Source organism: Trachemys scripta, chromosome 4 (genome assembly GCF_013100865.1).
Source record: "Trachemys scripta elegans isolate TJP31775 chromosome 4, CAS_Tse_1.0, whole genome shotgun sequence".
In the NCBI taxonomy this organism is placed as follows: Eukaryota; Metazoa; Chordata; order Testudines; family Emydidae; genus Trachemys; species Trachemys scripta.
Genome location: NC_048301.1, coordinates 84,746,259 through 84,772,739, shown reverse-complemented (window position 1 = coordinate 84,772,739; position 26,481 = coordinate 84,746,259). Strand labels below are relative to the sequence as shown.

The window sequence follows — 26,481 nt, the reverse complement described above, 5'->3', positions numbered from 1 at the left end:
TCATTGCTCTGCACAGCAGGGCGGCATACGGCCCTGGTCTTTGGAGGCTTTCCCGGAGCATTCTCTCTCTCTCGCTGTCAGAGATCCTCATCAGGGTGATGTCGCCCATGGTGACCTGCTTTGAATTAGGTAGGGGAATGTTAGTGTTGGGACTGCTTGCTCGTTCCTTTACAGAACTGTAACCGCTGGTTTGCAGCCACGCGGTGGAGGCGGGAGAGGGGCTGCCGAAAGGGATCGTTCCTGGGGACAGCCGCGAGGGGGTGGGACAGGGGCAGAGTTCCTGCTTGCCGGATTGCTGGCAGCAGGTACTGACATTGCTTTAAATGTGAAATGAGGCCAGTGGTAATATAAAAGTTTTAAACTGCCACAAGTCTACGGCTTACCATGTCTGCCTGCAACAGAAATTCCGTTGTGCTGCCCCGCTTCTCAAATGTGCTGTGGAAGACCCCAGGCACTGAATGCGAAGGCCGAGAATTCGACCTTGTGCTGAGTGCGCATGTGATAGGTGCTGTGCATGGTCTTGTTCACAGAGAAAGACTATGTTCTTTGTTCACAACTACATTTATCTTTCTGAGGAATTCACTCCCTTTTTCCCATTCCCACAGCCACATCTGCGACTGTCTCACAACCTAGCCTGGCATCACACTCCCAGAGGCTAGCGAAGATTAGGCATAGGAAGAAGAGGACACGGGAGGACATGTTCTCTGAACTTATGGCCTGTTCCCAAGCCCAGGCAGCACAGCAGACCCAGTGGCGGGAGAAATTGACCCAAATGCAGCAAGCAAACATGGATCGGGAGGAGAGGTGGCGGCAGGAAGACCAGCAGGCGACTCAAACGCTGCTTGGACTACTGAGGGAGCAAACAGACACGCTCCGGCGCCTTGTGGATGTTCTGCAGGAACGGAGGCAGGAGGACAGAGCCCCGCTGCAGTCCATCTCTAACCGCCCTCCCCCGCCACCAAGTCCCATACCCACCTCACCCAAAGTGCAAAGAAGGAGAGGCGGCAGAGTCCCTGCTAACTCTCACTCCACCCCTGCAGAGAGCTCTAGTAGCAGAAGGCTCTCATTCCCCAAAACTTGAAAAGTTCTTTCCTTCCCGCCTGACACAAGCCCCCGTCCAAGTTTCACCTCCCAGTTCCATGTGTAGTTGATAATAAAAAATACGTTCATGTTAACTACTGTTTCAATCATGTTCTTTTGGAGGAGGAGGGGAAAGGGGGTTGGTAATTGGACAGGACAGTCACCTTTGGCAGGGTACATAGGCGGGGGCAGGCACAGCAGCAGGGCACATACACAGTGCAGTGATGCAGTGACTAGTTACCCTGGTTAGTCTGGGAGGTTGTTTTCATGTTATGTGGTGGGGGGTGGGTTGCTCTGTGACTTTGTGGCGGGGGAGGGCAGTTACAGATCTTAAGCGGCAGTCCTTATGCAGGATCACAGAGCCATGCAGCAGGGGATCTGTAATCGTCCTCCCCCTGCCACAAAGTCACATAGCCCCCCCATACACACAGTCCCGATCAGGAGGGGTGACAGGCTCCGTTGAAACAACCATCCCACCGCAGCGGAGCCCGTCAATCCTTGAGTTTAGAAGCTTCATTCGCGTCACTACACTACACCCGCTCCGCACCACAGTCTGCGTCCCAGTTTTAAAAAATTCCCGCGAAAACAGTATTAAAGAAAACGGTGTGCTTTATCAAAGTAGAACTATTTTTATTTTGAAACGTGTGTTGGAAGTGGGGTGAAGGCTTCTCTGTACACAAAATTAGAAAGTCACAGGTTACCCTGCTCACTCAGGAACTTTGCTTTCAAAGCCTCCCGGATGCACAGCGCTTCCCGCTGGTCTCTTCTAATCGCCCGGCTGTCTGGCTGTGAGTAATCAGCAGCCAGGCTAATTTCCTCAACCTCCCACCCCGCCATAAAGGTCTCCCCCTTGCTCTCACAGAGATTGTGGAGCACACAGCAAGCTGCTATAACAATGGGGATATTGGTTTCGCTGAGATCACAGCGAGTCAGTAAGCTTCTCCATCTCCCCTTGAGACGGCCAAAAGCACACTCCACCACCATTCTGCACTTGCTCAGCCGGTAGTTGAAGAGTTCTTTTTCAGTGTCCAGGGCGCCAGTATAGGGCTTCATGAGCCAGGGCATTAGCGGGTAGGCTGGGTCCCCGAGGATGACTATAGGCATCTCCACATCCCCAACAGTTATTTTGTGGTCCGGGAAGTAAATACCTTGTTGCAGCCGTCTAAACAGACCAGAGTTCCTGAAAACACGAGCGTCATGAACCTTGCCCGGCCATCCCACGTAGATGTTGGTAAAACGTCCCCTGTGGTCCACCAGTGCTTGCAGCACCATGGAAAAATAGCCCTTTCGGTTAATGTACTGGGTGGCTTGGTGGTCCGGTGCCAGAATAGGGATGTGAGTTCCATCTATGGCCCCACCGCAGTTTGGGAATCCCATCGCTGCGAAGCCATCTATGATCGCCTCCACGTTTCCCAGGGTCACTACCTTTGGCAGCAGTACATCAACGATTGCCTTGGCTACTTGCATCACAACAACCCCCACGGTAGATTTGCCCACCCCGAACTGGTTCGCGACTGACCGGTAGCTGTCTGGCGTTGCAAGCTTCCAGAGGGCTATGGCCACTCGCTTCTGTACACTCAGTGCAGCTCGCAACCGGGTGTCATTGCGCTTCAGGGCAGGGGACAGCAACTCACAAAGTTCCAGGAAAGTTCCCTTCCGCATGCGAAAGTTTCGCAGCCACTGGGATTCATCCCAGACCTGCAGCACTATGCGGTCCCACCACTCAGTGCTTGTTTCCCGTGCCCAGAATCGCCGTTCCACGGCATCAACATGACCCATTGCCATCGTGATGTCCTCGGCGCTGGGTCCCCTGCTTTCTGAGAGGTCTGTGCTACTCTCAGACTTCAGGACATCACCGCGGTGCCGTAGCCTCCTCGCCTGACTTTTCTGCATCTGCCTCAGGGAAAGGTGTATGATAAGCTGCGAGGCGTTGAGAGCGGCCACAACTGCAGCGATGGTCGCAGCGTGCTCCATGCTCGCAGTGCTGTGGCATCCGCGCTGTCAATGACTGGAAAAGTGCGCGAACTGATTTCCCGCCGGCGCTTTCAGGGAGGGAGGGCGGGAGTGATGGACGGATGACGACAGTTACCCAAAAGCACCCTCGACACATTTTGTTACCCAGAAGGCATTGCCGGCTACACCCAGAATTCCAATGGGCAGAGGGGACTGCGGGAACTGTGGGATAGCTGACCACAGTGCACTGCTTCGAATGTCGACGCTTTCACCGTTAGTGTGGACTCACAAAGTCGAATTACTGTCCTTAGTGTGGACACAGACGTTCGACTTTGCAATATCGATTCCAAAAATTCGATGCAAGTAAATTCGAACTACTCTCGTAGTGTAGACAAGGCCTGAGTGAGCCTGTCCAAAATACACTGGCTGGGTGAACAGAGTGTCAGTATAATACAAACGTGCTTAAAATTAAAACCTTTCTTTTTAGGAAAGAAAGAGTCCTAAGGGCAGCTGAGGAGGTACGATTCACAAGGAAAAAAATATCACGAGTTTACCATCTTTATATACACAGGGTTAGTATGTAGATTATTCTTTTGGAAAATCATGTTCAGTAACTATGCTAGTAATTAAATGCACCTACAGGTGATTCTGTGGTTACACATTGATCAAAAAGTAATTAGCATATAAGCAGCATGCCAGGTGAGATAACTAATTCTTGTTTAGATGATAGAATTAATCATAGGCCAGATGGTTTTGCTAATGTTAACCACATGGAATATTCCCAAAGGAACAGTACACACCAATTTACCAGATGCAAATCAGGATTGCCACTCTGCTTAACTCACTGCACTTAGGGCTTGTCTACACTACCGCTTAAGTTGATGTAAAAAGCCACATAAAACTCAGTGTGAAAAAGCCAACCCCTGAGCGACGCAAGTACATCGACCTAAACGCTGTCCACACTAGTCCACTATGTCAGAGGGAGACACTCTTCCATTGACACAGCTTCCACTTCTCACTGAGGTGTAGTAATTATGCTGACGGGAAAATGCTCTCCCATCAGGATAGTGTGTCTTCATCGGTGCAGCTTCACCAATGTAGCGCGGTAGTGTAGACTAGCCCTTAGATATATTTATAGTGAAAACAAGAATAAGTTTATTGTCAAATAACAGAGATTCAAATGAAAGTACGAGAGAATACTGGAAGCAAATGATTACATATAAAACAAAATCATAACATGCTTTTTAGAGCCTAAACTTAACTCACAAGACATTCCCATTTCCTAAAGGATAGCTTACCCCAAGTCCTTTTCCCAGCATTTTCAACCAGGATGGCTGAGAACCTCCTTTCATAAGATCAAGCCTGCTGGCAGCTTGTCTTCCAAGACTGAAGGATGCCCGGTGCATCACCGTACTCCGTTATACCCCTAAAAGTATAACCCTGGCTGTTTTTGTTTTTCCCTGCAGCAGTCACTATCTGTTCATCAGCATTTGACTCAATATGCAAATAGACTTCCATTGTAAGAAACAATGCACAACAGTCAACCAGGGAGATAAAAGTGTCTCCCACTTCCTATCTGGAAAAGTCTGTCTAAATGCAAGCTACCTTTGCACGACATGCCTTTAAAAGATAGCATACATAACTTACACATTATCTGCTCATACATTTCACAATCATTGTGATGACATTCTTTCAATAGAGGCCTTACATGACACCTTTTCATGATCCTTATAATCTGTGTCCTCTGCCACTGGGCATCAAGAGGTCCTTAGGTCCACATCCCTTAAAATAGATCACCCCATTCCTTTCCTAGCCCCCAGACTCTACAAGCACCCTCAGTTGGAGGTCCTATGGCTAAAATGAGAGCTGGTTGTGGGCTGTAGCAGAGCTAAGGGAGAAGCATATCTTCCCATTCATCCTCACCACCACCACAAGGAAGAAGAGAATTAGTGTAGCCTTGAAACGTGTTAATTCCTCTGTTAATATCTTCATACTATAGACATCTCCCTTAAAAGGGTGCGTTGAAGAGAGCAAATGCAGTGACTTCAATGGAATTGCCTGGATTTGGGTGATCCACTGGGGTCTCCAGAACTGGCAAGGAGAGACAAAGCCTCTGTATGAAGACCCCTCCTAGCCTCCTGAAGATTTCAAAGATCTCTCACATTTTGTGTGTTGTGCCACTGCCTGTTCCACTTGGGGCAAATGCGCACATCCTGATAGTTTGGGGAAACCTCAGCAGTAAGATCATTGGGGAGTTTACCCTTTTTCTGTACCTGCACTTATCTGTTGGCACGTAAAGGGACACATGCTATGGTTCCTTTAAAAATCAGACCCTTTAGTAGTAAGCACGTTTGTTATTCCACAATGCCTTTTAAATTAATAGGCATTTGTAAATGTCCTCTAAAATACTATAAAAATTGAACAGGAGTACTTGTGGCACCTTAGAGACTAACACATTTATTAGAGCATAAGCTTTCGTGGGCTACAGCCCACTTCTTCGGATGTTGTAGCCCATGAAAGCTTATGCTCTAATAAATCTGTTAGTCTCTAAGGTGCCACAAGTACTCCTGTTCTTTTTGCGGATACAGACTAACACCACTGCTACTCTGAAACCTATAGAAGTTGAATGAGGCTTTATTGGAAAATCCACTACAGGTAGCTCTACTGAAAGTCCGAATAAAACTCTACCAGGATAGTTTAATGCAGATGCAAAGGTGTAAATGCTTTTATAGTGCTCTCAACTTGAGGGAAATGAGGGACAGGATGAGGAACTGATAATGGAGTTCAGGTACTTACTTTTGCAGTCATTTTTGCCAAGAGCTCTTGTAAATCCATGATTCCTTGCACCAGACTTAAGAAATCACTGCAGGTTGGGCATGCTCAATAAAGGAAGTGGGGAAAAGAACCATAAATCAATGAAAACTGATCTACTGTTAAAACATCTTTAATTCATGTGTGATGGGGCATGCGTGCCCTGCACTGGGACTGTGGGGGTTAACCCCTCACTGTGCATGCTCGAAGTGCAACACCAGTATAAGAGGGAGCAGCCTGGCTCAGTCTGGGCTGACCGCCGTAGGGGAAGGTGGTGTGCCACAGGCTCCTGTAAAGGGCCGCGGGCACTTCATGATGCGGCGGCCAGCTAGCTGACAGCAACCCTCAACCCCCAGGCTATGGACGCTACTGAGGGAGAAGGAACCGGGGGAACTAGGAAGCCACAAGATGTGGAGAAGTGGGTAGGAAGTAACCCAGGGAGTCTTTGCTAACCCGAGGAGTTGATTGGACAACTGGAGGCTAACCCAGCGTGTTTTGGCCGGATCCCCGCCAAGCTGGTGGCAGGCAACCCTGCCACCAACAGGGCCCTAGGTTGGGACCTGGTGGAGAGGGAGGGCCCAGGTCCCCCTATCCTGGCCGCCAATCCTGGGGTAGTGGCCCAACCTGACAGAGACTGACTCCAGGCTACTAGGCCGCACAGCCCCGAGCCAGGGGGCAGTTAGTGACTCTGACCACTAGACCGCACAGCCCCAGCTGGGTGTGCGCAGGCACAATTGTGGGCCTATCAAGACTCGTGCCCTGCCCCGGGAGGAGATGGGGCATGCCTGATCCCCAACAGCATAACTTATCTTAACATAAATGCAATTTCTTAAATAGAGTTTCTACTTCCCTGAACTGACCATGTTGAAAGTGTACAAAGATGATACAGGACAAAGCTAAGCATCATCATCTTTCAAAATATTGAAATAATATTTAAATCTACAACTGTCAAAGTAAATAAATTGCTACTTACTGCGATTCAGATTAGGACACTGTGTTATATATCCATTGGGCATAAAGATGACTTTCACATCTTGAATGATACCCTTTGTAAAAGAAAAGATTGCTGGTAAATATAGATTGTAGTCAGACAGTTAAAACTTCCAAGATTATTCTCAAGTTTTCTGCCAAGAGGCCATGAATAACGGATCGGCTTATTATTTTTGTTTGTTTGTTTTTTGTTTTGGTTTTAAAAAGAGCACCACGCTAACTGAACAATTCAGGTAAAGCTGAACAAGATATGAATCATTACAAAAGCTTTCCTTTCTCCAAGAAAAAAGTTTATGGCATTGGATTTGATAAAACATAAGCAAAAATCTCACGCCATCTAGAAATGTTCTTCTTGATTCATTTAGCCAAATTAGCCTAGGAGATCAAACCATATTTAAAAGGACATTTCATAATGATTTCTCTCTGCTGCTCAGTTAGGAGTCAATCTTGTTCCTAAGGTAAGGAAGGCCCCCTGTGCATACAGGATGGAGAGGGGACAGGATTTAGGGGTCATATATAACTCAGCCCTGTAGGAAGTCCCTTCACAACAACAGCACACATGGGGTTTTGGAAGTTGGGCAGTGGCAGGCTGGGGAAGTGAAAGGGTTGAATGATCCACCACTGTTGAATCCCATGTCATTTCTCCATATGCATGGAACATTCTAAGCTTAAGCACCTTCCACACAATGCAGCCTGTTGTCATTTCACATCTTTGTAGAGAGAAATCTTAGCCCCTTTCGTGTGTATCTCCCCAGAACCCAGACAAAACACACACAGTGAGTGCTGGGGATTGGGGTTTGCTCCTTAGAGCCAAATCCTGAAGCTCTTTCTCAGGGCCTGACTCTACAAGGCACTTATGTCCCACAATATCCACTAGCTTCAATGGGAGTTGAGGGCATTCAGCATCTTAGATGATCTCTTTTCCCTTAATGAACTTGAAAAGAACTGGGAATTTTCCTGGAGAAGTCCAAGTATCTCACTGTAAATCAAAGAGAGTTATGGCTCTGCCTCCTATCTGATCTGGAAGAACCTCTCTAATTTAAGAAGAAAATTTTTGTCAGGTTTGCTGTCTTAGAATGAAAATATTGATTTGGGTGTATTCTGGTTTTATTTTCAGTTAAATTGTGATAGAATGGATTCTGAAAAGCAGACAGAAGACATAGTGGCTTGCTCAGAATACTGAGGTTAATCTATAAATAAAATATAGGCCTCAGATAGTACTTGAAGCCTTGCAAATGCAGTAACATTTAACATTTATGTGTTCATTTTCTGAAACAGCAGAAAGTAATCAGCAAGCACTGCTTTCTGCTTGTTATTTCAAGATCAAATATTAATTGGAAATATTAATAGAAATAACCAGATCATACCACCTCTGTAGCAGAAGAATATATATTTATTAACCTTTTCATCTGTGAGAATAATGAAGCCCCCACAATAATGAGAAGTGATATTGTCACTGGTTGGGAAGTAGCCTATAAAACAATGCTGAATGTTACTTACTTTGCTTCTTTCCAATGACCACTGGTGAACAATTAATAGCTGCAGCACATAAATGTATTTTTAAGGCTCAGTTCTCTCCAATCAAATGATTAAAGAAGCATAACTCAGATTATAGACTTCCACTACACTATATCACCATAGTGACAAGAGCCCATCCAGGAAAGCACAATGGCCCTGTCTCAGGAAAGAATCCCTGTTCAAGAATAGTGTGTGCTTAAAGTTAAGTACATGTTTAAGTGCATTACTGCAATTTGGATAGGTTTATATTTAAATATAAAAATACATATTCATTTTATTTATTTACTTCAATGTAAATGATAATTTAAAAGATGCCTCTCAAAGACAGTAGGTGCTCTAACAAAGCATGAACAATACAGTCTGGAATGGAAATTATATTTTTAATATATATAATCATATACATTACAGCTACAGATGAGCTGGTGTGCTCAGGCACAGATAGGAACTTTCCCATTAGCTTCAATGGGAGCAGTATTTGTCCAATGTCATTTTTGTTAGAGAAAAACTTCATTATAGATGGAAGTTCAACATAATCAGAATTGTTGCAATGCATTTAAACAAACTTGAACTTCCATCCTACTTCTCTATAAATGAAGTTTCACTAGATCAGAGTTTTCTATATGGGGTATTGAGTGTACAAAAACTCCCACGAGGGCCAATCCTAAGGTCCTTTGGCATCAGTGGGACTTTTACCCAAATAAGGACTGAGTAAAAGCTAAGAAAGAACCTGTGGTTTTGGCCTGTGATGTGAGCTGTGGTTGTTCTGCACCTATCAGTATTTTCCTCTTCAGAAGTGGGTATCACTATATGTGGCTTTCATATGAAAATATTTACCTAATCACACCCGAAGGCAGACTCCTTCAGCTGCATGAAGTCCCAATGAAGTCAGCAGAGTTCCACGCTAGTGGAGACAATGCAGGAGCAGAGCTTTAAATATCAACCTCATTTGATATTAATTTGACAGAAAAACATTGGCATGTTTATAGCTCCTTTCATTGCTCTATATAATGAACTACTCCATTAATGCTATATAAAAGGGTTGATACATTCAGGGTGCACTAACACTCTCACCTTCTGCATTTTAATTCACTTGATTTCATACTGCTATTCTCACTTTTTAAAACCCACTTCTTTCACAAAGCCTTCCTATGGTAACACACATCATTTTCCTGTGCCCGAACTGTTGCCCTCTGTATCATATTTATTTGATTTAGATTATATGGTCTTTGGAGCGGGAACCTTGGCTTTTTATATGTAAAGCATCTTGTGCATGTGTGCTGCCACATAAGTGCATTCTATTCATTTATTAATCAATATATATTTCCAAAGCTCCTATTCAACATTGTATCTGGGCACTGCATGAGGGTTATATAAATTATTGAAGAGGTGAAGTTTTCAGCATGGTCTGAAGTTAGCAAGGGTAAAATTCTACCTGGTCTCCTCTGGGGAGGGTGTTTGAAAGTTTTGGGCCTGCTACTGAAAAGATTCTTCCTCAGGTTCCCTTCAGTTTTGTTTCTTAACCTGACTCCAGTATCAACTCCAACACACAGAGATGATCTTGCTACTGGGGTACACTGAAAAAACCTGAATGGTCAACAAATGCTATCCTTGTTTTTCAGAAGAAATAATTCAGGCGCTTCCTCTTGTAGAGGAAACAAAAACAACATCTTGTCTCTGTTATTAGCTCGCTCCACTGACTACCTCAGGCCAATATCCTGGAAGGGGCAGGGCACTTCCTGTGAGAGGGTGAGCACCCTTAAATTCCACTGACCTGAATGAGAGCTGAAGTCATTCAGCACTTTGCAGAACTGGGGCATTGGAAGGGCAGAGCTCTGAGCTATTTGTATATGGTAAGTTACATATTGTTACATGTTTATATAAAGGGCCAAATTCTGATCCTCTCTTATGCTGAGCAGGCCTTCACTCTACCAATAGTCCCACAAACTCAAATGGGACTACTTGTGGAGTAAGAAGTCACTCAGTGTAAATAAAAGGATCAGAATCTGGCCAATTGTGACTTAGATCCTTACATGACACTTCCATAAAGGTTCATGAGGAACAACAGGAGACTCCTCACCTAAAACAGACATTAATGACATTCATTTAAGAAAGCTTCTAATTTCTCAAAAAGGGGCAGAAGAAGGAGGAGCAAAATGAATAGTTTTTACACCATTAAAATTCTAATATTTTTGGAATAACTATGATTAGGCTAAGGCTCAGAACAATACCCAATTCTTTCACATACAAATACTAGCACAGCTCCACCACACATACAAAAAATGCTAATTCTTTTTTACTGCTCTTATTTCCCTGAAGATCTCTGTTTACAATGAGGAAGATAGTTATATATTTTATGCGTTAAAACACTGAAACAAATTGCTTTGAAAAGGGAAGGGAGATCCTACTGAGCATGAAAATATATGGATGGAGATGCGTACTGTTCATAAACTGGCAAAATTCCAAGCTTTTGCAATGGGTAACCAAAACAAACAAACAAAAAAAACCTTAAAACTTCTGAAACTCACAAGCAGGATTAAAAAAATTCAACCAATTACGCATTTCTGCCCTGCAGACAGTTAGTAAAATATTCAAGCAAACATAAAAGCAAAGAAAGGCACTTGTCGACTTTCATTATGATCAATAAAAACTGGCAGCTCATTAGCATATCATTAGCTACCCTGCTGTTTCCAAAGTGTTAATGCGTAGAAATATTAATTTACAAATGTATAGTATCCCAGAGTTCCTAGAATCTGGCTGTCTGCATAAAATAAGAATTAAAGATGGGTGAATCCAATATAATTTACTTTTTTCTATGCAGCTCTAAACATATGTTTACCATCTGTGGAATTATGGGAAGCAGCTGAGGTAAAAAAACAACAGCTGTAGAATAAAATCATGCCGTTAATTTCACTCCACAGTGACAGTTCAGCTGTTACAACAAGAAATGAAGTCCATGTAAATGCAATTCTTGGACCTTAACTTAAATATAAAAGCAAAATAGTGATGGAGGTAGTGCATGCATACACATATGCATACACACACACATACACGTAAAACAGTTAGAGTTGCCACACCAATTACACTATTTAAGCAATACTGCATTTGATATTTCGTTTGGCTTGCTGAAAAAAATCTACAAAGTTGAGAGAGGGGATGTCCTTCAAAAACTAGTAACTGCAACATCAATTTAAATAATGAATGCTTCAAAAGGAAACTGAACTGGTGGTCAACCATCCTGATAATGGAAAGCTATGCTAGTCTCAAGAGGACGTAAATAAGCACACCACTATCCTATGGACTATTTTATCAAATGGATGCTGTTTTGATGTGAATGAATCCTTAGACTGTGTTCTGTTATCCAAGATACAAGGTACTTATTATCAGGAGTTTAGCTGTATATCATCCACCGACTAAACTCCATGCTCTTTAATCAGCAACAGATCCATTGCAATACCTGTGGATCCACTGGACACAAAATTAGATATGACAGTTGGTCAGCTTTAGCTATAACTTTGCCTACGACACAGAGTATTAATTTTTAAGTTTTACAACAACTCAGCCTGGACCATAATGCCAGCAAGGCTTGCCAGGGGTAAAGGGAACAGAAGCGAGAAACAAAAAGGGAAATAGGGTTCCCAAGTCTTAGGGCATTTGCCTCCAAGACAACATTAATTGCGCCTTCCCTATGCATTTTTTGGTCTTCATCCCTACATTGGTCTAGTCCATGCGGATGGCTTGGGGTGTCTCACAACCAGAAATGGGCAAGCCGATCAGAGCAACCAGCAGGCATGCGCTCTGTCGGCTATGGCAGTGAGGATGACCCATAGGGCACACACTTATTGTTGGTTACCAAAGGAAAATTTTGAAGGGGGAGTTTCGATATCTTCAGTCTCCTACACAAGGAGCATCTCCAACATCCATTTCCAGACCCACTTGTGCATCCCAAAAGCCTGACCTAATCGCCCTGAACCATTTTCAACTGGTTGTCAGCTTTCCAGGACCTGTGTGTTCATTATATGTAAATGGCAGTCAGAGCAGTGTCTGTCGCTATTCAAATATGAGACCATAGTATGCAATGTGCATGGACCTACAGGGGGGAGATAGCATAGTATGGCTCCCTACTACCAGGATTCATGCTCTGTGCCACTATGATCCTCAAAGCCATGAGGCACAAACTATATAGCTCATGGATCAAATCCACTGCCTAGAAAATCAGAACTAGTTGATCACTGGTAAGGGATACAGCTCCCTCTGACATGTGGAAAAGAGATCAAAATGAGGGGAAGTTCACTAAGGAAAGAAGTTAACTCTCCTGGGCCTTTCAGCAGGGCACATGCACTGTGCACAATTGCAATAGTGTCAGGCCCACAGAGGACTTTTACCTGATGGAAGTCAAATGGGACCTAAACTGTGAAGGATGGAAACTATGGAGTCCATCAATAACAGTGAGAAGCTAATCTAGATGCAATAGAGAAGAAGTCCAGCTCCCACTGGTCTATGAATATTAGGAGATGAATCGCTTAGTCACCCAGACCATTGTAAAAATTATTCTGAAGGTTTTTAAGATAGTGACTCTTGGTTGGGTTCCTAAAACTATGTTCCACAATCTCATTCCAGTCACAAGTGATCCAGGACAATGCACTGCAGGAGGACAAGGAATACCTCCTAAGGCACAGTGGAATCAATTGGAGTTGAGAGCACAGTCCACGCCTTGCAGAATCAGGCCCTTTTGTGACAAGTTGGACCCATACCTGTGTTCCTCAGATACCTATAATCCCTACTGAAATTCCTATGAAGGGGGTGTGCAAGGTAATGAATGTGAGGTCAGTGCCCTACATTTGCTACTGTGTATCTGCTTACCTTAAAAAAACCATGTTTCCTGTTCCGCTGTCCCAGCCATAAACTGCTTCCTGGTGTTAGATTCATTTCTGGAGGATCTATGACACGTTCATAAATCCTGTGGAGGAAAATGTCATTAGTTGGAACAAGTCTTTTTTTTCCACTGAAAAGTTTAATAAAAAAATCTATGAAAAAAGAAATGATATAAAGTTTGGCTTAAAGAAGTCTCTATGATTAAACACCCATATATAGTACCAATTAATTTTTTTTTGCTAAAGTGTAATGAATAATATTAATAATAATCCTTGACAGTTTATATAACACCTTTTATTCAGGCTCTCAAAACACTTTAAAATAGTGAGTAAAATATTATCATCATTTTACAATATGGAAAACTCAAGCATGGAGAGGTTAAGTGCCAGCAGCAGAGCCAGGAATTCAGCAGAAGACTCTGGACTCCCCTTCCCTTTGCTTTGACCACTAGCTATAGTACCACTCTTATACAGCCAGGAGGCACAGACCCTCTGCCTTATATCAGAACAAGTGTGGTACTATAGGGAGGCTAAGGAAGATGATGAAATATATTTCCATTACTCTCTAACTCATAGTGTTCCATAACCAGCAAGCCAGTCAATTGAATAGGCTCTGAACATGTCAAGTTCTTTCACTTGTAATGTATCTGTATGTTTAATAGGAAATGGATGAAAGGTTTTTTTTTTCTTCCTCTCTCCCACATTAGCATTGTAGCTGTAGCTTTAAAATGAATGTGAGCAGTTTCCAATATAAAATACAAGTCCATCAACAACTCACTACACAGTTATCCTTCAATTTACACTTTCACTAATTTTCCAATCTGTTCAAGCTCAGGCTCAACTAATGTAATCATTGATTTTTATTTTCCTGAGCTCCAAAATGATCTGAATTTTGAAGAACTTTAGCAAAAGCATTGCTAAATTTAAACATCAACATGAATGCAGTCAAAAATAAAAACACGTACTCCTTGCACATTTGTTTATCCTAAGGAGGAGGAGGAAACAGCTTGCCAGAATAATGGGAGAATAATCTGTCTAAAAAGCCACAGAAAGGAAAAAAACTTTGTATTTTTCAGAAATAAGAAAATAGTTACATTGAATCTTGACAACTTAAGAACATGAGCAGAGAGTTCAAGAGAGTTCTTCAAATAATTCCGTGAGTTAATTGCTTAAGTTTATGGTAATTACAATCAACCCTAATTCATCACATTTCTTAACATGCTGCAGTACAAAAAAGGCATTCAAAGTTAGATTCAGAGCTCTGGGATATTTTTGTTTTTGCTAGGTAATTACCTATCCTATCTGTAAAATTCTCATGCTGAGCTATTTTACTTGTTTGGACAGCAAAACAAGGCGGTATTCTTCCAAACCATGTTTTGGGAATTATAGGAATTTTGCACGTATTATCTCTATCAATATTTTAAAATGTAAGCATCTCCTTTCTGCTATAAACACATGCAAAATTAAACATCTACTCAAATGCAAAACTGCTTTAAAAGGCTGAACAAGGCACAGAGTAATTGACATGCTCCTTGAGAAAGCGAGTCACTGAATTACACAATTACATTAGGAATTTCTCTTTAGATATATAGCACATCTTTATTCATGACTTGGGTTAATAACATCCTCTCTGGAAAGTGTCTAGTCTTTGTAAAATACTAGTCAATATTCCATGAAGAGCTCCATTTTCTGTTAACAGACAAAGCCCCAATGTTTTAAACAAAGCAATACGGTGGCTTCTACAACACTACTTATGAGAGAATATTGGATTTTTATTTACCTGGCCTGGTAACATGCGCTAAAGGGACTCCATGAAATCTGTCTTCAATTATATAAGAAGAATGAATTTTTCAATGTAAAGCGTACAAATCGACATGCATTATACCGTAGGTCAATAACAGAATATAAGGAAGACAAATGAGATACAGGCCAAAGTGGTTTATCTTTGGCTTTCCTGAGGAGATAAAGGTTTTTGTCCTTTGTGGGGGAAAGCTATAATGACTATCTTCCAGTGTCCTTCCAGAAGGTCCCATTCATATGGTATATGCTCTGTGGTAATAGACTCTTCATTTTTCTCTGTGCATTGTTCCATTCTAATTGCATTTCTCGAGCATCTAGCTTCTCCCTCAGGCGACCACTCAGATTAAAAATAAAGGGCTTTGTGCCTTCTTCCATATAGCTTTTGATGTCTAGGAAGATCTTTGTGTGTGTAGGCTCCATGGCAGATATGAAATATATTTTTTCTAGATCTGACCATTAAATCTATTCATAATTAATGTGCAGGTGTCAACTGTAGAAATTGATCCGTGTGGGCTTAATTTTTACAAAAAGGGTGTTTGGATGATATCTTATTCACTGATTATGTGAACAAACCTTATTACCACATATTGCTTAAATCAGCAAAACATGAAAAGGCCATTGCAAAACTGCACAGCCTATCACTACAACAAAACATAGGCTACATTCTTGGCAAATTAAAAGATTAAAACTCATATCTGTATTCCTAAAGAAAGAAACAGACTATAGCAGACCATGAGGAATATCATACTGCATACAATACACTGTCAACATGTAAGAACTAAATCCAAGACTAAAACAGCACACAGCCAACAAAATAATAATAATAATGCAAAGCTCAACAGGTAGACAAACTAGATGCCTTTGATAACAGGATAAGTATCCACATGAACAAAAACTAAAACCAGTATCAAAAAGAAGCTTTTGTATCAATGAATAAGAAGGAATTGATTGTTCATAATAATACAGTGGAGGATTAATAATCCGAGGATTTAATGAAGGTTAAATCAAAGGACTTTACAAATATTAATGAATGAAGCCTCACAACCCTGTAGATCCCCAGGGAACAGCAGCACAGTAAGGCTAACTGACTTGCCCCCTACATCAGATCTTCTGTCTTCCAGTTTCATGCCTTAATCATGAGAGCACTGCCAGAGTTCTGTAGCACTACCAGAAAAGGAAGACTTAATTGAGACTAAAGCTTGCCTCCCGCAGCCCCTTAAGAAAGTTATGAATGGCATTTGCTAATGGGGGAAGCCCTGGAGGAGGACTTGGGGGCAAGGGGCTCTCAAGCCAGTGCAAAGACATAGCGCTTTGTGCTGATGACCACATGTCTCATGCAAATCCATTGAGATCTGTGCAGCTCTAAAATGACCTTCCATGCTTTTAGTTATTGAGGGGGAGAGGCAAAGTACCCTACTTCTCAGGAGAGCAAACCCTGCTCCACTTCTCCCCCCCCCCACACACACACACATGGATTTTCTGGTAGAAGGAGTGATCTGGTCATGAAACAGTGGGCTGCCCCCAACTAGTTAAAAAAAAAAAAAAAAAAAAAAACCTTTACAAATTCCTTGCATGTCTCTCCCTTGTTCTACACTCTGGTTATCTCCTCTTCCTTTTCCCTGCTTTTCTTGGTCTCTCCCTCCCAGTTCCCTTCTATGTTAAGTTGTTTCTCTTCCCCTTTTTGTGTTTTCTCTCACTCCATCATTGTTATATTTTCTGTCAAATGATTAAAGTATATAATACCCATACAAAAAATATACCTACATTAGCTGCACATTTCAGCTCACCAAAGAAAGGTATGCAAATCAAATAACATATTTTACAAGCAAGCATCTCAAATAGCCATCATAACACAAGGAATAGAATAATACAGAAAACTTTGCTTTTAAAATTATAAGATCTATCAGGGGAATAATTGTAAAATGTTCATAAAACACCATAAGTAAACACACACTTCCCATCATACATGAACACACTCCATAATAATTTATATTAGGTACTTACATAGCCTCCATTACCTCATCATATTTAATGTATTTTTCCTCCCAATGCCCTGTGAGGTACGGAAGTATTTTTATCACCATTCTACAGATGGGGAATTGAGTCAGAGGATATGTCTACACTGTAGTGTATGCCCAGGCTTAGACTCAAGCCCAAGTCCCCCTTCTGTGTGTGTGTGTGTGTGTGTGTGTGTGTGTGTGTATATATATATATATATATACACACACACACACACACAGAGACACCCCTATCGGACTCAGGCCAGCAAGTCCTCTGGACCCAACAAGAGGGGTTTAAGCCATAGTCCCAGTGGGATTTGGCTCCATAGAGCATCATTTTACAGCATGGACAGAGCTTGGTCCCGGGTCCCTCAGATTCATGTCCAGAGAGTATCTCACAATCCCATGGGCCACTGTTCATATCCTTTCTATCCCAAGACTAGCCAATCAACTTGCAGAAAACTGAAGAAAGTGTCTGGTTCAAATACAGCTGCTCAGCTTTTAATTCTTCCATTTAATTATGGATTGCTGAGCTCCAGAGTGAACCTGCATTAGCTTCGGCTACCTACAGGAAGAAGTCCTTTGCCAAGCACACGGCTATGTGGTCACAGGACCACAGTCAGATTCTGGTAAATCTGTGGTGCAAGGTGAGCAACATGTTCAACTTCAGTAAGAGTATCAGAAATGACCACACGTACCAAGAAACAGCAGATAAGTTGACAGTCTGGGGGATTCAATGGACTGGTGCCAGTGAAGAGAGCAGATCAAGCGGCTCAAGAGTAACTAAGAGAAAGCCAGGAATGAAAACTGTACCTCTGGGAACTTTCTATCATCCTGCCTCTTTTACGAGGACTTTGACCGGGTGCTGTGTACTACACCAAGCCCTGAGCCCACAGCAGTTCACAATAGCCTGGTCAGCAGGATAGTGACCTTCTGATCCCTGAATCTAGTATAGCACAAAACGGGGAGCCAACAGGTGCCGGATCAGGCTAGCAAAGTGACTATGGTGCTCACACCAGTCCACAAGGAAGCTTTGCACCAGAGCAGCTGCAGCACATGGTGGGTCCATAGCTGTAGGAGTTGTGTGGTGACCCTCCAGAGAAGCAGCCTCATGGAAGTTGAAACCAACAGCAGAAAAAGAAGACACAGAAGTAGGTAAGTGTTTGGCTCCAGGTCTGTTGTTATTAATATACAAATGGGAGGGATTTCCACTTTATGATCCAATGCAATTTTTATTACAAACTATGAGTAGCAGTGTATATCCAATAATAGAGAAATGCACACCAGCAACTTGACATCACCCCACTACAAACTAGAATTCAAAATGAAGACCAGGAAGCACAAATAGTTGAATGAGCACTCAACATTATTTTATTTTTATTTTTTTTACAAGCTGCTCACATTTTCTTAAAAATATATACAGGGGTGTTCAAAATAAGAACCATATATTGCCTTCCCTTTTAGCACACCACACTGGAGAACTCACCCATGCCACAACATTACGAGCCAACTGTAAACAAACTGTACAGGGGTGAGGGGAAACGTAGAGCCTGGATGACAAAAATCAATGTCTTAAATACAACAGGGGATTGTATGCAGTCCAGTGTGCCAGGGTATCTGTCTATGCAGTTCTTTGCGAGTTCATATTATCATGTGTTTTTGTATATAGTCCACAGGTAGATGTAGTCAGCAGGCTGTATCGTATGCTGTAGGGAGTCAGTAATCCAGGTGTACACTAGCACAGCATCCCGTTGATTCCCCTGTGAATTTTGACCCAACACAGGGTGCTGATAAGCTGCAAACTTTTTCCATAGTCGGAACTCCAGAAAGGTAGTCACATTTCAGAGAAGGGCATATTTTTCCAGGCCCTCCTCTATAGGACACCTGCCCACTCCACTCACGTGTTGCTCAGTCCCCATATACTTGAAAACCTCTGTGACATGCATGTGCGGCTTGCCACCGGTAGCTTGGAATAGGATATCTCTGCCATTCAGGAACCTCCAGGATTGTTATGTCCTCCAGAATGCAGAATGCCTGAAAGAACTGAGTCACATTAGGTAGTAAACCATAGCAACCTCTCCTCCCCTGCCTACAATGGTCTACAATTTTTAAACATATTGCACATGTATGTTTCAGTTTACTATTGTGCATACTCTTTTCACTCTGATTAACTCGGTTGGGCCCACGAAGCTTCTGGGAATGGAAGCATTCCTCTAAATCTATATTGAACCTGAGTTTTACAAAGTATCATTTTTTTGACCTTGAGATTCCACAGGCACTTTTTTCTGAGGATGCTCCGAACATTTTTTTGAAGTACTGAGACAATAAATGTACTGTTTGAGGCCCTCTGCTTTCAGGCCCTTTCACCTCAGCACCCCAGCCAGACCCCAGCAGGATCCTGGGATTTTGAACTATTATGGACTGGTCAAAGACGAAGCATTTGCATGATGAACTTATGGTAGACCTCCTGGACAGAGCCAACAAGCAGGTACAATATGAAAGGGAAAAGATTCATGGCAAGTGGAAAGGCACAGATGGGCAGCAGAGCACCAGGAGAGAACTGCAGCATGTGAGGAGAGACTTGCAGCACAGTTTCTGAAGTAGGAATATTGGTTGAGGGAGGAAGACAGAGCTCAGCAGAAAGACCTGTTTGAGAGGCTGCTTGTGCTAATGACCACAAGAATTCAGACTCCTGCTCCACCGGCACCACATCCTGAGTCCCCTCCACAATATCATGTCTTGCAGACCAGGAATGCATTAGACAAAATCATGGTTGGGTGGCCCATGCAAGCGGGACTGAACACTAGTTCGACAGGGTAAATGTACCCCCAGCAGTCGTCCACCCCTGTGCAACAGCACCAAGAGTATGCTAAACATGCTAGAAAGAGGAAGAAGGTGGGAAGGGGTCCAAGGGACACACAAACGTTGGCAACTTGTTAGCACTGGTTTCCAATGTTTTGTACTAATCAACATTTGTGTTATGCCCTTTATTTTATTACTGGTTTGGGTGTTGGTTTATTAATGGTGTTTTGATGTTATATAAGCAGCTGGCCCGCCTGAAAATGCTTTAATAGTGTTTTTTGTAACACTGCCATACTCACAAAGGCTTTTGTTTTATTTAAGGAATCTATTACCATCATTGCATCACATCATATAATGTGTATTTTGAAGAATAAAAATAAAGACATGAAAAGACACAATTGGGAAGCTGCATCCAAACACAATTTCTCAATACATCTATTCAGATCAATCCATAATAAAACCCCACAATTCATATTACACAAACCACCATCCCCCACCACACTGCATAGGCAATCAACTCATCCACAATTAACGGTTCACGACAATCACACCCCCCCCATTCATAGCATACGGCACGAATACTTCATTTACTGTAAAAACTGCTGCACAAATAGATCCATAAACATACTATTCTCCCTCTTCCATTGCAAGTGCACTAAGCATCCCTGATTTCTGTTTCCCATGTACATCCTGCTAAAGGCCGGGAACGGTGAACCGCAGCCACTGGGAGCTGCAGGGGGCCATGCCTGTGGACAGGCAACATAAACAAAATGTCTCACGGCCTGCAGCAGACTACCCTGATGGGCCACGTGCTGAAGGTTGCCGACCCCTGCATTACTGTCATAAGTCCATCCATGGGCAAATGGCTCACCTTTGAATTCACAAAGATTGTAAAGAGCACAGCAAGGCATAATAATGCGGACAGCATTGATGACAATGGAATCCAAACGGTTCTGTAAACAGTGCCAGCAGGATTTCAGTCTGCCAAATGCACATTTAATCCACACCCAATTCTACACCCAATAAGAGTGTAATTAAACCTCTTTTCGCCAGATCAGGATATGGTTTCATAAACCAAGGCAAAAGGGGGTAGAATAATAATGGGGGCAGTTACTCAGTTTATGACAATGTTATTTGGTGGTAATAGTGGCCTGTCCTGTCCTTGAAGGTAGACACCTGGCAGAAAACATTGTCACCATGAACTCTTGCAGTGCAGCCCAAGCAGGACAAGCTCTTCAAATGGTGACTTTTACATGTCAATGGCTTCAGTTGCTGGAAATCTACAGACCCAAACATTTCTTGGCAGGATGTGACAACTTCCTGTCAATTGCCACAAGATGGATAATGAAGTTTTCCCACAATGAATCATGAACAAAGGGCTAGAGCAGATGGAGCTGGGGAAGGGGCTAGGAAACCTGCGAAAGGCTGGTTTGACTCAGGTCTGCATAATGTAGTGTAGACACCAGAGCATGTGAGAGAGACCAAGGTCCAGCAATTCTAAACCTAAAGTCAATATTCAGTGTGAACACTCAAGCTCAGGCTTACAAACACTCAGCCTGCGGGATCCCACTGACCCCAGAGCTTACACTGCAGGGTAGACATAACATAAGTGACTCACGTAAGAAGTCTGTGGCAGAGCACGGATTTAAACCCAGATCTCCTAAGTACTAGGCTATTTCCCTAACCACTAGAGTATCCTTCCTTTCTAACAAATATGATAATCTCCATTGCAGGAGGAAACGTCTCATAAACAACATGCAGCAATAATAAGCTAAAGTCAGCAAGTTCTAGGGAGAAAACACACACACACTTTGGGGAATTCCAAATTACCTGGTTGCACCAGAAACACTACTTTGTTCATATTAATGCAGCAGATGCAAGCAAACATGGATTAACCAAGAGTTGTGATTAAGCAGGACTCTGATAAATGGGTTATACTGTAAATCCAATACGGTAATACTTCAATTAGAAAAAACCCCAAATCATTTAACTTCTTTTGAATCTAAAATACCTGACATTATTAAACATAAGCAGCATTATTAAATATTCCAGCATTGCTCTTAAAACAGTACATCCATGCTTGATATGAACTAGGTTTACCTGATTCCTGAGGTTTCTTTACTATTAACTTTAATAAGAACAAACCAACTTTAGCTTGTGTTTTGCGGCATCTAGAGTTGCGAACTGAATGACCCTTATGTCCCAATCCCTAGTTTCCTCAAAGAGGCACTCAGATCCTACTATACTCCTGGGTTGGAGATAATTGGCCCCACCAGGTGTGGCTGCCAGGGAGAGTCTGATGAAGCTGTACATTTCTGTGCAGGGTCTTAGTATCTGACGCTAGGGGGTGAATCGTCAAAGAGTCCTACATCTCTCAGCTTGAGCCTAAAGTTTGCCACTCCATTACAGTCATGTTCCCCTGTAAACATACTTTTAGCTTCCCTTGTTTGCATCCATCTATATCTTTAGATTCTTTAAATGTGCTGGTGGTTGCTTAGGTCACATTCTTGAACGAGATAGTCTTCATTTTCAGAGGTGCTGAGCACCCACAATTCAGCTGGAGTTTCAGGTACTCAGCACTTCTGAAAGTCATGCCCTAGGCTCCTAACATAGGCCACCCAAAAATCAAACTTTGAAAGTTCGGTCTGTTTATTTTGTGCATCCCAGCAGCATGAAGAAAATGCTGATTATAGCAAGTCATTAAATAAGTCTCTAGCTGTAAGATTGCAATACTGGCATTTGTCTGTGTTTTCAGTTCCTCTGAAAGGATTAAGAATTCCTTTTGGAAAGGGATCCCAGGTTGTCTCTACATGCTTCTCTTTCTACTAGCTGTCTATATTCTTCCCAATGAAAATGTGCCAATACCTATGTGATTGTTTTTTAATAGTGTTTACAGATAGGATGCATTATTTGACATTTCTTCAGGTTTTGTAACAAGTTTAACTGAACTATTCATCTAGATTTCAGCTCTCTGTTTCTGACAAAAATAATCTTCTTGTGAGAAATTCTGATTTTTCATGCTGTCTCCTCTGTCATACTATAGGAGTTCACAATCGCTGAACAAGAGGAAAGCAATTTAGATAAAATTCAGGTTTTGTAGGAAGACTGTTGCTATTAAATTTGGAACATACAATAGCCAACTGTTTAATCAAAAAGTTATTGTTCGGCTCTGGAGGGTGAAAAAGGGAGGTGTCATATAATAGCATTTGTGCTAAATAAACTAGAAAATGCTTGCTCAGGTTTAAAGTTCTTTCCAAGCTCAAATTTAATCATTTAAACTATAATGGTACATTTCTGATAAACCATTTCACTGATTTTCGTATTACGATCATCAAGATAAGCTTCCCTACTTATCAGTTTAATTATCCTTTCCATTGCTGATCTCCCACACTACAAAATTTAAAAATAAAAAGTGTATCCAAAAATGTTTCTTTAAACAACCTCTTTCAACAACAGAGGAAGTTAACTTTCAATTCACTATAAAAAGCCTAAGAATGAGACATGACATAAAACAAAATTGGGGTGTTTAGAATAGAACAGTAGAGTGTTTTTTTTGGCAAAAAAACATACGTGCAAAGGGGAAACCCCAAAGAAATGCTAACATGTCCAGTTTGACCTGTCTTTATTTAAAATGTTCACTTGCAAAATATTCTCATTTAAACCTAAGTAATAATAAATATTTCAAACGTAAGCAACTAAGCTGACATTTAGAATGTCTGTAAATGGGTTCACACACTGCAGGAGCACCTCCCTGTGCCAAGCCTGGCACAGTAGCTGTCTCCCTGTATGGTGCTCCTGCTGACGGTCACTCCTTTACAGGGGTGCTCTCCCTTCCCGCAACCTGGCTCTCTGGCAAGGTCACACTTTGTTACCCCAGAAGGGGTGGACTAGAGTTCAACAACTTTACAGTTAAATGGCCTTCTGTCTGTCTCTGTGCTCCCTGGCCCTTACACCCCTAACCTCAGAGGGTTTCACCCCAACTTCCTTGGTGGTTGGTAGGAGAAACTAGGCCCTCACTCTACTGTGGGTTCCAGCCCTGAGACCCATACCTACCCAGCCAATGTCTACTCCCTCAGACTCCTTGCTGCTTCCCTGGACCTCTTCTATTCCCCAGAGACTGACTACACATTGTCCCCCTGCAGCCCCTTTCTGCTTTAAAAAAAAAAAAGGTGCCTCACCACTTCCTAGCTTTATAATCACCACCCATCCCTTCCCCAGCTCGGCTTCATCATCTCTTACAGCTGGCTCTCTCTCTCTGGCAGATGAGCCAGGTATGTAAACTGGCCTTTCAGGCCCCATTAACCCCTTGTCTACATGGTGTACACATCCCATCACAACCTCTAACAAAGCTATGGATGACTCTTTTGTCCTTGCTTTTTTGACTATTAAACTACAAATGACCACTGACATAATATCCATAAGAAAAGTTGACTGTGCTTGCTAGTTTAGGGGCAGCATAATTAGTGTAGGTCTTTGAAGTGAGGGGAGCAAGAATCAACAGGAGATTGTGTAAAACAGTCCTAGAAAAGCCACTGGGTTATTATTGATACACAGAAGAGGAGAGGACCTGTTAAAGCATACGGTGACTACAATATGGAGAGTAAATATCCATACTAATAGTAGCACCTACCTCTTATATAGGACATTTCATCAATTGACCTCAAAATCATTATCCCCATTCTACAGATGAGGAAACTGAGAGACAGAGAGATTAAGTGACTTGTCCAAGGTGACTTGGGCTGGTCAGTGCAAGAATAGAATGAATAGGACCCTGGTCTTCTGAGTCTATTAGGCCACACTGCTTCCCCATCTTCATACTAACAAGTAGAGCATTCACAAAAGTAAAGGGTCCCAGTGGAATGACTAGAATCAGATACACTGTGGGAAAGTACACAGGACAAAATATGCCTAAGTTCCCTGATTTTCAGAAGAGCTGAACTCCAATTTAAGTCAGTATGAATTTAGATGACTAACTTTAACCATCTACATTTGAAAATGTTAGCCATATGCTGAAGCTTCTTTCCCCTAGTTCCGGAAACACACCTCAGTCTTTACCAGCAACATTTCTGCTATTGCAGTCTTTGACCTCTCATAAGCAGACACTGCTAACAGTCTGAATGTAGTAACACGTAGCAGTGGTTTTTATGATGCATGCAAATATCCACCAGGGAGTAGGAGACAACCACCAAACCCTGTTTTATTTGTGACCTAAAGCTGGTCTAGAACTCATATCGCCAAAAGGAAAAAGAACAGCTTGTATATTAAAGACCTGAGCCATAGCCCACCGGAATGCCTAAAACTCCCCTTAACATTGATGGGCTTTGGGTCAGGTGCCAAACAATAGCACCTAAATGCCTCTGCTACATTTTACTAGCAGGAGAACTATTAATACTGTGTTCTTTCCCAGTTATTACCATACCAATACCCCTCCAGAGTAATCCTTTCCCAGAAACCATCTCAGTAACCGCCTAGAAGTTGAATCTCTAGAATACATCTCAGATGCCAATCATCATAAAATCTAAGAATGAATGACTAGAAAAGGAAATCCTGGAAAGTGAAGGAGGAAATGAATATGATGGGTCCTCCCCAAAGGGGGAAGAAAGAAGAAAATCCAAAAAATAAAGCAAAAAGAGAAATCTTTAGGCAGAAGATCGGGATGGACAATAAATAAAAACTACACAAGTGTCTATGAAACAAACAAACAAAAAAAGACATAATCCCATCCTATGACTTGATAGTGATGATTCATGCTTGCTGATCCCATGTGACTGGGACATGGCACTGCTGGTGCACCAAAAATACCACTAGTTTAGAACAAAAATGTCAAAACATTGTTATATGGATATTTTACCACCATGACACAGAAAATCTAAGGACATTATTTCTGTTTTGCCACAAAGCACCGAAAAGTGAACCTTGGCAAACCTGAAACACCTTCCACAAGATATGTATGCAACATCTGCAAAGCAGTAAATCCCCCCACAATGGGGCTGTGGCACACAGGAGATGTTTGCCTCACTACAGCTGCATTCTGTGTACCTGCAGGCATATCTTCGAAGCCTTAAGTGTTTGCTCACCACAAGCACGAGTTAGAAAATACTGGGCCTGATTCGCCTCCTACTTGCTCCTGAGTAAACCAGAAAGTCAATGGGTAAAAACAATGGGGGAGGAAGAGAACAAGAACTGGTGAAAGTGAGAGAATAACCAGCCTCCAAAACTGAGCTACGCAGTTAATGGAAAATAAATAGAAAATAAAAGAAAACCATGGGCCAGTCACTGTCAGAGTCCCAGCTAAATATCTCAGTTTTGCTTTCCAGAATCATCTGCCAAGTAGTTAATTGCCTTACAGAATATCTTGTCACAGGAGCATCTTATCAAGAGAATAATGTCATCACTAAATAATTTGCCCATAATCAAAATAATCTCATCGATATTCCAGAGTCAATTTCTCACAAAGGGAAGGTAAGTACAAGATGAGGAACCACAAGATTGGCTTTGAAGCATTATGTATTTGCTCCCATGTTCCTATCAAACATTCTTCTCATCCATTTTTTTTTAAGATACTGTGCAATGGCATGGCAGTCTCTCCAGAGACAAACCTGGTCTCTTCCATAAACCATTTCCTTTCTCTCGTTCCATAGGCATTGCTTACATTC

At 42.3% G+C, this 26,481-nt stretch overlaps 1 protein-coding gene across 3 annotated transcripts in view; it reads right to left on the bottom strand.

Annotated features, from left to right (window-relative positions):
* The window catches only part of NELL1 (neural EGFL like 1), a 438,513-nt gene that overhangs the window by 348,204 nt on the left and 63,828 nt on the right, over positions 1–26,481 (bottom strand). For all 3 annotated transcript variants that reach the window (XM_034769800.1, XM_034769799.1, XM_034769797.1), the window contains exons 5-7: positions 13,213–13,309; positions 6,818–6,890; positions 5,830–5,912 (exon numbers count right to left, since the gene is read on the bottom strand). In XM_034769800.1, coding sequence (XP_034625691.1) covers positions 5,830–5,912; positions 6,818–6,890; positions 13,213–13,309 — 253 coding nt within the window. The remainder of the gene's footprint in view (positions 1–5,829; positions 5,913–6,817; positions 6,891–13,212; positions 13,310–26,481) is intronic.